Genomic DNA, 14,481 nt, shown 5'->3' with positions numbered 1-14,481 from the left:
GCACACAGGAGGAATGGAAGTGTCTGGCATCAAGGCGACAGTTGGGGGACAGCTTTCTCCTGGACAGAAAGGCAGCCAGAGACCATCGTCCATTTTCTAAGTGCTCCCCTGACCGAGCTGGCAGGCAGGTGCCATATCTGAGACTCCATCAACCTGACTAGCACTGTTTGCCCCAACCTGGATATCCCCTGAGACTCCATCCCACCCAAATTATGGGCCCACCCAAATGGTTAACAGTGACTTTTCCAGATGAATAGCTAGTCTTGTCTCATGCTTCACAACTTTCTAAATCCTACAAATAAGTGACAGCTGGTATCAGTGAGTCCACAGCTCCCTGGACTTCCTGTTAAGTGTCCCCAAACCCAGCACTAGTATGAGCAGCCACCCGTGATTCACAGCTTGACCTAGCTTGGAATCTCCAAGCCCAGCTCAAGTAGCAGCCATCTCAGATCGCTTTATAACTCATGCGGGGTGGCCCCAGACAGAACACAGGTGGGGACTATTCTTGGCTTGTACCACCTGGGAAATTCCAGGGCCTGTGCACCTAGTAAACAGCAACAGACCACGTTGGAGCACCACTACCCTGTCTCTGCACAGCTGATCCTCCACAAGGGGTAGAGATTGGTGGTCAGTGGTCACAGCTGGTTTTTGAAGCTGACTAGCCTGGCTAAATCCCTCCAATTGACCTGCCAACAGCAACCAAGGTCCAACTACAAGAAGAGTATTCAGTCCACACAAAAAGAGCACCTCAAGTACTCAGTGTGGGTGATAGGGAAGGCTGTGCCACCGGACTCTACAGGACACCCCCTACATTAGCTCATGCTGCCAAGGTAGGGAATCATGGCAGCTCTACCGAAAACATAGAAACAAACACAGGGAGGCTACCAAGATGAGACAAAGAAATGTGGCCCAAGTGAAGGAACAGGTCAAAACTCTGGAAATACAGATAAGCAATCTCTGAGATGCGGAGTTCAAAACGCTTGTTATTAGGTTGCCCAAGGAACTCATTGGGCACTTCAACAGCATTAAAAAAATCCAGTGAGAAACAAAGGATATACTAGTTGAAATAAAAAACAAGTTACAGAGAAACAACAGCAGAGTGGATGAAGCACAGAATCCAATCAATGATTTAGAACATAAGGAACCAAAAACAACCAATCAGAACAATAAGAAGAAAAAAGAATCCCAAACCATGGATAGTGTAAGGAGCCTCTGGGACAATTTCAAGTGTTCCAACATTCATATCATAGGGGTGCCAGAAGGGAAAGAGAAAGAGCAAGAAATTGGATATTTATTTTAAAAAATAATGAAAGAAAACTTCCCTGATTTAGTAAAGGAAATATATATATGCAAGTCCAGGAAGCACAGAGAGTCCCAAGTGAGATGGGCACAAAGAAGACCACACCAAGACACATCATAATTAAAATGCCAAAGGTTAAAGATAAAAAGAGAATCTTAAAAGCAGCAAGAGAAAAGCAGTAGCCACATACAAGGGAGTTCACGTAAAACTTCCAGCTGATTTCTCCAAAGAAATTTTGCAGGCTAAAAGGGGCTGGCAAGCAGTATTCGAAGTAGTGAAAAGCAAGGACCTACAAACTAAATTACTTTATCCAACAAAGCCATCATTTAGAATGGAGGGCAGATACAGTGCTTCCCAGACAAAGTAAAGTTAAAGGAGTTCATCATCACCACCCATTATTATATGAAATGTTAAAGGGGCTTATGTAAGGAAAAGAAGAAAATCTTAACTATGAACAATAAAATGGCAATAAATACAAATAAGAATAGAGACAGAATCATGGATACAGAGAGCATTTTGATGGTTACCAAGTGGGAGGGTGATTTGGGGGAGTAAGTGAAGAGGTGAGGGGGTTAAGAAGCACAACAGGTAGTTACCGAATAGCCATGGGGTTGTAAAGTAGAGTGTAGAGTTGCCAAAGAACTTATACACATGACCGTGGACATGAACAGTGGTGGGAGGATTGCCTGAGGCACTGGGGGATGCTGACTGAAGAAGGACAAAGGAGGAAAAATTGAGATAACTGTAATAGGATAATCAATAAAATATTTTTTAAAATAAAAAGAAAATCCACCACACTTCCTATGTGACCTTGAGCTAACCTCTCTAGATGAAAGCTTTCTCATTTGTAAATTAAAGAGGGAGGTCTAGAAATAATGAACTGTAAACTTGGAATTGTATCAGCAGCATCCGAGGCGCTTACAGAGTGTTCTGAGTCATGGGCATCCTCTGAGGCCCATGGAATCTGAGTCTCCTACATGAACCCAGTTCCTTCTACTTTTAACTAAGTCTCAGGTATAAACAGTCCATGGACTGACATTTGGGAACCATTGGACCACATAATCTTTATCAGCTCTGACTGCTGTAAAAATGTTAACTCTAATATAAAAGGCAAGGTACTTAACGTCTTTAAGCCTCTTGTCACTCATCCATCAAAAGGAGCTAATAAAACTTGCCTGACAGGATATGTAAGGAGCAAATAAAAAAATGAATGTAAGGGGCCAAGGAACATGCCTTGCATGTGGTAGATACTCAATAAATGGTATCTATTATTTTTGTTAGGAAAGCATTGCTTCGATTAATACTTACAGATTCTCTCCTATGTGTAACCCCTATTCTAGGTGACATATGAGGGACAGCAAAAAGAAATCAGCAAAACAAAAGAAATGAAACACAGACATAAATATAAAGTAGCAGCCTAAGGAAGGTGCCATGGATACCTTGGGTAACAACAAATGTAGCCAAATTACCCACATGGGGTCCTCATGCAAATTGGTGGCTGTCACCTTCCAGCCCTTCTTAGGGCAAAATCTCATTTCTCCAAAACATGGAGAAATGGTGCAACAATAGTTCCTCAGATGCCAATAAATTGACAAAAAAAAACCCACAAAGGTAGTAAACTAATTCCTTCAACAGATAGGTATTAAGAACTTGCTATGCGCCAGAAACTTTTTTAGGTCATGGAAATATATGGAGTATAATAACCACAGCTGCCGATGGCTACAGACAAGAGTCCTGTCACCATCAGGCCAACAGAGAAGTCAGAGAAATGCTGGGTCCCTCCAGGTGGAACAAGCTCCTCACATTGGGACTTCTCCAAGCCTTGGATCTGTGACTGTGAAGACTCATTCTTTCTATAACCCATCTATCTCTGGAAAGAGTTAATATTCAGCATTTTGCCAAAACTTACTTGGCCAAGAAATCCTCATTTCAAATAACACCAGATAGAAGTGGTGCTCTAAGAAACACACGGCAGGAGCTCCTATTTCGAGTCACCGGGTGCTGGAACATACAAGAGTATGTGAAAAATGGGAACAGACAGCTGCTTTTCCCGTATCAAAACGTCCACAAAAGCTAACAGGCTGGGCTTGCCTGCCACAAAGCTCCTTTCTGGGCCACGTACCACCACTTGTGAATTCAGGAGTTGAAACTAACTTTAATATTAGTCAGAAAATAGAAAGCAATATAGCTTTTAAAAAATGTTTCTTCCCTCCTTTTAGCCACCTTTAAAGTGTATTTTTATCTTTAATTCTTCACATAAGCATTGAGAGAGCTTTATTTCTAAAATAGGTGTTTTTTCCTTGGGGAAGAATCTCGAAGGGTTTCTGTATGTGTGTGTCTGAATGCATGTTTTAAAGTTTATGGCAGTCTCTTGACCTATACGCAATAATAACCCCTTTATGACTGCATATATTATACATAGATTTTTTTTTTACTCATAGGTTGTTTGGAAGTAGTTTTAGTAAGAATGTGCCGTGCCTTCAACCCATTAAACAACACTGTTCTGTTTGAAGGAAAATATGGAGGAATGCAAATGTTCAAAGCCTTAGGTAAGTTTATATTTAATGATGATACAATTTTATTAACTACCATCAGTTTCTCCCTTCAGCTTGAAATTGGTAAATGAAACGCATTGATTCTTGAAGATGTACTAGTATTTGACTTTCCATAAGGGTTGAGCCTCCAATATTTTTATCTAACTCTTCAGATCTTATAGTTATGCGTCCAAATATGAAAGGAAGGAGAGAACCATGGTTCCTCCTGAGACTGACCATGACTCATCTGGAAATCAATAAAGACTGTTTCTAAAAGTTTTAGGATGCATGAGGTCATTCTTCGCAGGGTCAGTTTTTCTTCTGCCTTCGAGCTTACCGCTTCACAAAGTATATTATGTAGAGCACTATGGATCGATGGGGTGACCCCTTACATTTTTTTATGTATATTCCTAACCACTAGTTAAGGTATTTAAAGGAAGAACTCCTTCATTTGTTTCTTGCTCAGAGAAGTGACTTGTGACTCTCACCCTGTTAATGCCTGAAGTCTGGGACCACAAACAGAGTAGGTGTCAGCCTGCCCAAAATGATCCCCAGGCCACGCTCATGGGAGGGCACGATCAGAGTCAGTCTCTGGAAGTGTTGGGTATCGTTTACATCTAGTCATCAGTGCCTGGCATGGGTAAGAAGAAGGTTAGCAAAGATGGGCCAATGCCAGGAAACATGTTGATGATGGACAGAACCTTTTGTTCCATATCCTACCCTCAGACATCTAAGAAGGCCACTGGCCTTTGACCTCTCGTGCTGTTCAGTGACACGGTAGCCAATAGCGACATCGGGGCTGGCAGTGTCGCCTTCTCCAGTTGATACACGTCCGTATCATCTCCAAGGCTAGATTTTCAAGAAAGGAGGAAAAGCCTTGGCAAGCAACTTGAGTATATTTCCAGCTTCATAAAATAAACATTTACTAAGGATCATTGTAGGGATGAAGCATTATTTTTCCAAAATTCACAATGGCTAAGCAACTGAGCTGCTTGTTCTTCAATAAAATTTCCAGGAAGTTACCAAATTGAAAAATTCCTCACTTCTGTTCTATTAGTTTTTAACCTCTCAGTTTGATGGCCCTGAACACCCTACATTGCCAGGCTCAAGAGCCACCAAGACTGATAGCCCTAAGCCCTTTATACATAATGTTTTAGGTTTTCTGTGAATGCTCTCTCTAAACTAAAGAATCCCCAAATCATTTATTTAAATTCTTTAGTTGAAACTAATTTCAAACCTCTACGATTAGATTTGGGCTATATATTCCCACTTGGATATTACAATAGGCACACACCATTTCCATCTGCTCCTCATTGGTAAAATTAACTTTCATTACCTGGTCAAGATGTTACCCAGTTTCCTCATTCTATAACAATTACTAAGTCACTTTTTATGGATAGAAACTTGAAAATATTTTTCCTGTGTGCCTAGTAGGTGAATCCTTGAGTCACCTTTTATTATGAAACTTTTCTTACTAGTGTCCATTCTGATCAAGTATTTTCATTTAATTTGCCTTCTTTTATAGGTTCTGATGACCTAGTGAATGAAGCATTTGACTTTGCAAAGAATTTATGTTCCTTGCAGCTGACTGAAGAGGAGATTGCTTTGTTCTCATCTGCTGTTCTGATATCTCCAGGTAGGGAAGACTAAGGTCTTCACCTTTGCTTTTTAACCTGTCTTACTCTCTTTCACATGGATTACACCCACCTCAGCCAACGTGCTCAAGTGAAACTTTAAAAGGACCATGTTTTCTTTAGCAAGCTTGTGATATTTGGGGGCAATTCAAAGGAAAGTAGTCTCAAACTAAATGAGCAATTATGTCTCAAAAAACAAGAGTAGAGCTTATGATAAGGGTCACTCCAGATTCAGAGAAGTAAAATTATTCCTTAAAACATAAATAAAAACTGCCCTGGCTGGTGTGGCTCTGTGGATTGAGGGCTGGCCTGTGAACCAGGGGGTCACTGGCTCAATTCCCAGTCAGGGCACAGCCTGAGGTGCAGGCCAGGTCTCTAGTAGAGGGCATGCAAGAGGCAACCACACATTGATGTTTCTCTCCCTCTCTTTCTCCTGCCCTTCCTCTCTCTCTAAAAGTAAATAAATAAAGTCTTTTTTAAAAATAAATTAAAATCGATAGTGACTTACTATAACTAAGTTCATTTTGATCTTAAAAATAAAGGGTATAGGAAAAAAAGCCCAGTAAAGTAAAACTTAGTAGAAATACACCTGAATGAAAAATCCATTGTAGGGACTAAAATAAATAAAACATATACCTTCTCCTCTTTAAATATCTTTCTCTGGCTTTTCCACCCCGATTAATGTTGATGGGCTCATTTCAGACAAGTGGTGGTACTTCTATTTTTGTTTATTTCTCTATCTTTAACCACATTAGCAGCTTTAAAAGGAGGTGAAGACAAGAAAGGGGAAAAAATGGCTTCTATTAAGACCAGAACATTCTAGCTCAAGCTCTGTCACCTTTAATCTGTGTGACCTTAAACACTTGACCCCTGAGAGCCTCAGTTTCCTCATAATAAAGACCTTGTCTAGCTCTAAAATGCAATGAAATAGCAAAAAGTTTTCAAAGAAGGTAAGGGGCAACATTTATAGATCAAATAGAACTGTAGCAACTGAGATACTTTCAATTTTTTTATATTTATTTATTTTTTAGAAAGAGGAAGTGAGGGAGGGGGAGAGAAACATCAATGTGTGGTTGCCTTCCACACACCCCCTACTGGGGACCTGGCCCGCAACCCCAGCATGTGCCCCGACCGGGAATCGAACCAGCGATCCTTTGTTTCTCAGGCCTGCTCTCAATCCACTGAGCCACAGCAGCTGGGGCAAGATACTTTTTAAAAATATATACCAGCTTAAAAATGTATAGAATCCTAATATATACACGGCTCCTTCTTCAACCAGAATGAGAATTCAGAGTCATTCACTCAACTGTCTCTACAGTTAGATTTGGGGTCAAGGGACAGCAGTGTCCTTGACAGTTCTGCACTAAAAGACATACACATTCCTGCTAATTTTCACTGTTGAGGGAATTATTCCTCCTGTAACCCACTTAGCTCTAAAGACCAGATCTCTTTTCCTAGACCATAACATTCTGGGGGGAGAGTGGCAGAAATCAGCCTTACCTACAATGGCACGCTTTGACATATCATTCTAGCTGTGCCTACCAATAATACCAGCCTCTACATTTTTTATCAATTAGGCTCTATTTCTTTATTTTTAAATCGTTTGAAGATTTTTTCCATTTGCTTCAGATTTTTTTCTCAGCTACTTTATCAAAAATGGAAATTTGTTATCATTTGGAGTGTTACTACTAACAGTTTCTTTTATGGCTCTAAATATCAAGCTGTTCCTTTTTTAACTTCTTTTTTATTTCCCAGGCCTAGGAACATAAATGGAAGAAGTGACAAGAAATATTTCCTTCTGGTAGCAACCAAATGCCAAATAATTTTGCTCCTACCATTTTCTCACTGCATTTGATTGTTGCCATACAGTACAGGTCAGCAGAGCACTAAGTCTAAGCCTGTGGGTCTCTGATGAGGAAGGTGGTTTCAACCTGGTTCCTGCTTGCTCACAAGACGTGTTTCAAAATTCACTGTCCTCTGTATGTACGTTTGTGGCAAGTCAGTAAATTCCCAATGACAGATACTTAAGACCTGATATATCGAACCTGAATATCCTTAAAGATAACTACTCCAGAAGGAAGGCACGTTTTTATCTATGAATTGGGAATCAGCTGAACTATGAGCCTTTCTCTAGAAAGGATGTGCTGTGGCCATGAAATTCAGCCGAGTTTGGAAGCACTGTACTTGGCTTATTCTGCCTAATGGTGAATCTTCCAACCCTGATAGCAGACCCACACTCAGGCTTTAGCTACTCCAAATTTGCCCCTCCAGCCCAGGGCCATATTTAAAAAGAGAGGGAAGACAGATTTCCAGACTGTGCAGGCCTCCCCTCATGCCAGACCCCACCCTTCCTCCAGGTTCTTGCCATAATGACCACTGTCTATTCAGTTCCAGATAGTTTAGAGAAGGGAGAGGGAGGGAAACTTAATTTATTCTGACTGACAATTGTCAACTGAAGGCTTTTGTGCTCTCTTACGTAAGGGTTTGCTTAACTGTTGGCTAGACTTGTTCTTGCCCTGTCTAGGATTACAGAATCAAGTTTCTCACCTGACCTGAACTGTGTTCAGAAGGATCATGTCCAGGTTCTTTTCCATGAGTGTTTGTTCAGCATTTGGAGTCTCCAGGTGTCTTTTCATTGAAGTTCCAACCTAAGGCATTGATGCTGGGCTGAATCGTGTCACCATGGTGTCTAAAGCTTCTAGGAAGAAAGGAGAGAAAGAGGGAGAGAAGCAGGGAAGAAGGGAATGAAAGGGGAAGGGGGAAAGAAAAGAGAAGGAAAGGAGGAAGGGAGAAAAGAACACAGGGCTTATCCTAATTACCATTTAAAAATTCAATATAGAAAAAGAGAACTCAGGATTAAATTTTTTAAACTGATTTATGTTTATGCTATAGAAATGGCAATGTAGCCTATGAAAGGGAAGAGGTAAACTGAAGACCCAAAATATTCCTATACAATACATTTTTCCTCACTTTCATAATTCATCTCTTCACAAATTATTAACTTCCACTTTGGAAGAAAATCTCAGCACATGCCCAGAAAGTATATGAGATAAAAACTGTCACACTATAATAGACATGAAGGAGTTTATTTAACCATTGGGTCCTTGCCTCCACTCTGGTTTTCTATGTCAATGTATTGGGCATTCATGTCATCATATAATTACCTATAAAATATTGATGTTTTCTATAGAAAATTACATGATTCCAGAAGCATTTTAGAACTAATCTGAGGTGGGTCTGAAACTCAGTCCGTGTATATGTAGATGAAATAAAACAACGCGTGTTTCCCCCACCCCCACCCCCCCACTACTTCTGATCTATTCTTTTCCTTTGTCAGATCGAGCCTGGCTGATAGAACCAAGGAAGGTTCAGAAGCTTCAGGAAAAGATTTATTTTGCACTTCAACATGTGATTCAGAAGAATCACCTGGATGACGAGACCTTGGCAAAGGTAGGTCCTCAGACCTCAGACCCACTGTCACTGAAAGAGAGTGCAATGAACAAATGAGGACTGGTTGTATAAAGCAAGAGATGTTTCTCAGCAAACCAATTTCTGAAAGTTACCAAAGGTGCATAAATTTTGAGGTGCACATTTTAGAAGGGAGACTAGTAAATTATGATAGATTGAAAGGAGAATGATGTCCTTAGGGAAAGAAGATATTGATTGACCTGAACCCCAGCTATAGGAAAACAAATCAAAGAAAGTGAAGTGTTTCATCTGAAAGACAAAAGTTCGAAGCAAGGAATCAAGTCCGCAGAATTCATTGTCACAGACATGAGTGGAGACTTTGTGCTACTTAGGAGTCAGGTCCAAGTGAAAGGTAAGAGAAGGTAGATTTTTACTCAAGATAAGGAATAACTATGAAGTGATGAGGGTTACTGAACGGAACTGTGTGAAGCAGGACACTTCCTGTCATTAGCCATAGTCTAATAGATTCTGCTTGGTTTCCTCTCGGGTATATTGTAAATGATGGTGCTACTCAGAATGGCAGCTTAGACTGATTCCTTGTAAAGTTCCCTTCAATTCTAATCTTTCCACCCAAGATTTGCCCTGGGGTTCTTTCAAAATGGCAAGTGTCTTGTGAGTAAAACAAGCAACATGCCGTCAGTTTCTTCACTTAGCTTAAGAATAGCGATGTTTAAGGAGAGTACGGAGAGAAGTTGTTTACCAAAGTAAAATGATTGTAAGAAGGAAGAAGAAGTTTCTAATAATTGATGCTTAGCACGATTTCAGATTTTAAAGTACCTCTGATTTTTTAAGAAATGGAATATTTCTGAGAGCCAGAGTTATTTCAGATTTTTAAGGATCTTTGCTCTCTTAAAAACTGAGATTTTTTTAGAGGGTAAGCAATTGGGAAATGGAGCTTCTGCATGGGAAACCCTCTCACACTGCTCTTGAAGTTCTCTATTTTATTTTTNCTACTCAGAATGGCAGCTTAGACTGATTCCTTGTAAAGTTCCCTTCAATTCTAATCTTTCCACCCAAGATTTGCCCTGGGGTTCTTTCAAAATGGCAAGTGTCTTGTGAGTAAAACAAGCAACATGCCGTCAGTTTCTTCACTTAGCTTAAGAATAGCGATGTTTAAGGAGAGTACGGAGAGAAGTTGTTTACCAAAGTAAAATGATTGTAAAAAGGAAGAAGAAGTTTCTAATAGTTGATGCTTAGCACGATTTCAGATTTTAAAGTATCTCTGATTTTTTAAGAAATGGAATATTTCTGAGAGCCAGAGTTATTTCAGATTTTTAAGGATCTTTGCTCTCTTAAAAACTGAGATTTTTTTTTAGAGGGTAAGCAATTGGGAAATGGAGCTTCTGCATGGGAAACCCTCTCACACTGCTCTTGAAGTTCTCTATTTTATTTTTATTTTTTAATATAATTTTTATTTAATTCTTGTTCACGTACAGGTTTCTGTCTTATATTCCCAACCCTGCCTGCCCCCCGCCCCATGCGTCCCGCCTCCCTCCCCTTTCCACCCCCCACCCTTAGTTATTGTCCATGTGTCCTTTATATTTGTTCATGTGAGTCCATCCCCTTTTCCCCTATGATTCTCTCCCCTCTCCCCTCTGGACCCTGTCAGCCTGTTCCATATATGAGTGTCATTGGTTGTATTTTGCTTGCATGTTTGGTTTGTTTAGAATCCTGTTAACGGTGAGATCATATGATATTTGTCTTTCACCACCTGGCTTATTTCGCTCAGCATAATGCTTTCCCAGTTCCATCCATGATGTTGCAAAGGGTAGTAGTTCCTTCTTCCTTTCTGCGGCATAGAATTCCATTGTGTAAATGTACCATAGTTTTGTGATCCATTTACCGATGGGCATCTAGGTTGCTTCCAACTCTTGGCTATCGTGAATTGTGCTGCTATGAACATCAGGGTGCATAGGTTCTTTTGGATTGGTGTTTCAGGGTTCTTAGGATATACTCCTAACAGTGGAATTGCTGGGTTGCCCACTTTCACCACTTCTATTCAATATAGTATTAGAAGTTCTAGCCACAGCGGAAGTTCTCTATTTTAAAAAGAGGGGAAGACTCTATTGGACATACTGTCAGACTTTGCACATAGAGAGTATTGTTATACAAAACCTTAATGAGTTAAATATCCTGCTCTGTTATGCTACCATTTTATTAAAATTAACACATCCTAGGAAGAACATTTCCCCACTGTAGAATGATATTTCTCTTTGGTGTATCTTTGCACTGTGTGGGAAAGAACAAATCGTCTTCTCTCTGCACCTCAGTTTTTTCCCAGTTAAGAGAAAAGCAACACACTTTCAGATGCAGAAAAGATGGTACTAGTAATATATGCATCTGCCTCTATAATTGCATAATTGGCATGTATGCATAAATAAATCTAGCTAATTAAAGGGGGGGGTGTTTCTTGCATTTGGAATCTCCCCAAAACTTTTGTCCCTATATTTGCCTCACCAAATTTAAAATCTTGATAAAATCCAGACTTAGATGAAAGTTGCTACTATTCTGTTCAGGGGGCGGTTTCTGCTTTTCAGAAAACTCTGGTTTCATCATGTGTAAAATAAAAATTATAATTCCTTACTTCTGTATAGGTGTGTTTTGATGTTCAAATGAAGTATATACACTGCGTGAATTCTAATACACTGTGACAGTGTGGTTATTACTATCCTAAAGGAGCATACATTTTAAAAGGGAGAACAGTGAATTGTAATAGACTGAGAAGAGAATGACGTCCTTAGGGAAAGAAGATATTGATGAACCTGAACCTCAGCTATAGGAAAACAAATCAAAGAAAGTGAGGTGTTTCATCTGAAAAGCAAAAGTTTTTCATGCTTAAACCATTTTTCACCTTCTGTTATCCTGGTACTGGACATCTGAGTATTTGAGATAGAAAGGAGACAGAGAAATTCAAGGATGAAAGTTTTTTAATGGCAAGAAAAAAATTGAAACACCGACTGTAAGTCAGTTTAATTTTCCCTTCGCCACCTATGATGGGAAACGTACATAAGTCAATTTCTTTTATTTTTTTTTAAGTTTTTTAGATATAATTGACATACAACATTATATAGTTTGGGTGTATAACATACTGATTTGATATTTATATTATGTATTGCAAAATGACCACTGCAGTAAGTTTAGTTAACATCCATTCAGTTCTTTCCTTATAGAAACAATGACACAAAGCTGGAAACCAGAGAGAGCATTAGAAGAGGGTAATTTCTTGTATGAAATTCACTGGAGCCAGATGACAAAGCATTGCTTCCACAGGCTGTGTGTGGATGTTGGGTTTTTGCAGGGACCCTTCCTTGTAACAGTCATCATTTAACTAAGATGTTATTTAAACTAATGTGGAAGCATTATGAAACAGAATGAGAACTGGACTCTTACTTATCCCAGCTCTCAGCTGTGTAGCTTTGAATAAGGCACTCCATCTGTTAAGACTCAGAATCATCACCTGTCAGGTGCTGGGGTAGGGACGGACAAGTGTCTCGAGTTCCTGACTGCTTGAACGATTTAAGGACAATGGCTTCAAAGACATATAGGGACACCCTCTCATCAAAACCACAGTCTCCAGATGGGTTAAATGTTTCATTTAAATGCATGAAATCTATTCGACCCTACCACAGAGTCTTTGCATTTTTTCAGAAACACTCCTTCTGCCTGCATAGTCATGGAGCTCTTCAGTATCCACAATACCTCTGAAACAGGGAGGACCATCCTTACTGCATGTCGTTTATAGACCCTTTAGACCCTCAAACATTATGAAAGCTATCTCTAGAAAGAGGCACACATACCCAAATGCTGTATCGAAGTCCAGGGCCTCAGGTTAAATCCCCAGGGGGTGGGGGTACATCTGCCTTCTGCGTAATGTGCGAAGACTACTTATACTGCCGGCCAGTTTGGCCCTGAACAGGAGTAACAGGTGTGAGATGGGAGGTCCAGGACTCACACACAGTTAGTGGACTTCATCCTGAAAGAAGAGTCTCCAACGCGCTTTCTACATGCCCACCTCCTGAAATTAAAGTTCAAGTAACAGTACCTTATACCTTTGACCAAATTTGGACCAAGGGAAGTTTTTTTGAAATTCCAGAAATTTATGTCCATTAACTAAAAAGTCTTAATCTCTCTATATTAATTAGTTTGTTTATTTGTCTGTCTGGAAAAATGCTCTAATAAATAATCTAGTTGTCTTTCCTCATCAGATAATATGTAGCATATTTGTAATAACCCATCAAAACTGTTTTCTCGCTGAGCAACCCTGGACAAGTGACTTAGTCTCTCTGTGCCTCAGTTTCCTCATTTGTAAAATGTGACTGCAGATAGTCTCGCTCTCATATGGTAATTTTGAGGAGGAAGTGAGATTAAACATAAGCAAGCTGCATGGTTCATACTAGATAGTTTGTGGAGAGAAGAAATTCTGTTTGGCAAGAGAATTTTTCATCCAAAAGATGGTATATTTGAGCTAATTACCAATGGATGTAAACTATTTCAAAACATGAAAGTTGAAGGGGGTGGGAGAGTGAAGAGGAGAGATAAAGCATTCCAGGTGATTGGGGACCTGGTATGGAGGTAAGAAAGTACCAGGTGTATTTGAGCTACGAATAAGGGTTGGGTTTGGTTGGAACCAGAACTTGAGAAGCCAATAAATGAGATGACTCTGGTCACTTTCACTAAAGCTCATGAAAAAAAATCCACACATATATAATTATAATATATGTGTACATTTTCTAAGCCCCATTTGACTAAGGGAGGCAGCCCATCTGTTCTCTGGGCTTTACTTCTCTTGTCTGGGAAATGAGTTGGTTGCACTGGATGGTCACTGAAGTCCCTTCAACATCATATTCTTTGATTCAAAAAGAGAAAAACAAGTTTCTCCTTAAGATCTTTTGCCCTTCAATGCTCAGTCCAGTGTGACAGTTTTAAAATTCTGTAGATGTTCTGCCTTTACAGTAAATGAAGAAAGAGACTCATTTCACCAAGTCCTTCAAATCAGTGCTCTGTGCATATGGTGTTTTAGTCTAGGCTGCTATTCTGCCCCCAAAGCTGCTAAGGATACCATGTCCATAAAGCCTGTGTTCAGAAGTCAGCATTCCTGTCGGGCTTCGAAGTGGGTCTCTGTCACCTTGTCCTGTAGGTGCTGTGATGACCCTCTCTGGGATCCTCACTTCCCGGGGTGAGGACTGCTGTTGGGCTTAGGAACTGGTAGTGTTCTTTCTCCACTCAGTTAATAACAGCGTGACCACTGACTGTTGTGGGAGGGGTAGGATGGGAGAGAAAGCTGTGCACGTTAGAACTGCAAAGTCCAGTGATGATTCTGTTCTCTGGCCTGTGGGCTTCCTTATTAGAAGTCACGAAATCTGCCATTCTTGTGGTTCTGCACAGAGGAGCAGAGGGAGAAAGAGAAAAGGAGCCAGTCCAGCTAGTACCAGGTTGAGGCGATGTACTCGCAGCCAAGGGCAAGCATGAGTCTAAATGTCTACTTGTATCCTGCCCTCAGGTACAAGTTCTGCCCTAAGAGTGGCCTCTTTGTCAAGGTCATAGC

The 14,481-nt window shown here is 40.2% G+C and overlaps 1 protein-coding gene across 2 annotated transcripts in view; it reads left to right on the top strand.

Annotated features, from left to right (window-relative positions):
* Positions 1 to 14,481, top strand: part of RORB (RAR related orphan receptor B) — a 194,376-nt gene that overhangs the window by 167,878 nt on the left and 12,017 nt on the right. For both annotated transcript variants that reach the window (XM_037030320.1, XM_037030319.1), the window contains exons 7-9: positions 3,742 to 3,849; positions 5,360 to 5,470; positions 8,806 to 8,918. In XM_037030320.1, coding sequence (XP_036886215.1) covers positions 3,742 to 3,849; positions 5,360 to 5,470; positions 8,806 to 8,918 — 332 coding nt within the window. The remainder of the gene's footprint in view (positions 1 to 3,741; positions 3,850 to 5,359; positions 5,471 to 8,805; positions 8,919 to 14,481) is intronic.

Source organism: Sturnira hondurensis, unplaced genomic scaffold (assembly GCF_014824575.4).
Source record: "Sturnira hondurensis isolate 20B ecotype Veracruz unplaced genomic scaffold, ASM1482457v3 Scaffold0020642, whole genome shotgun sequence".
NCBI classification, from domain to species: domain Eukaryota; kingdom Metazoa; phylum Chordata; class Mammalia; order Chiroptera; family Phyllostomidae; genus Sturnira; species Sturnira hondurensis.
Note: the sequence above shows the minus strand (reverse complement) of the source record. Positions and strands in the feature narration are given on the sequence as shown.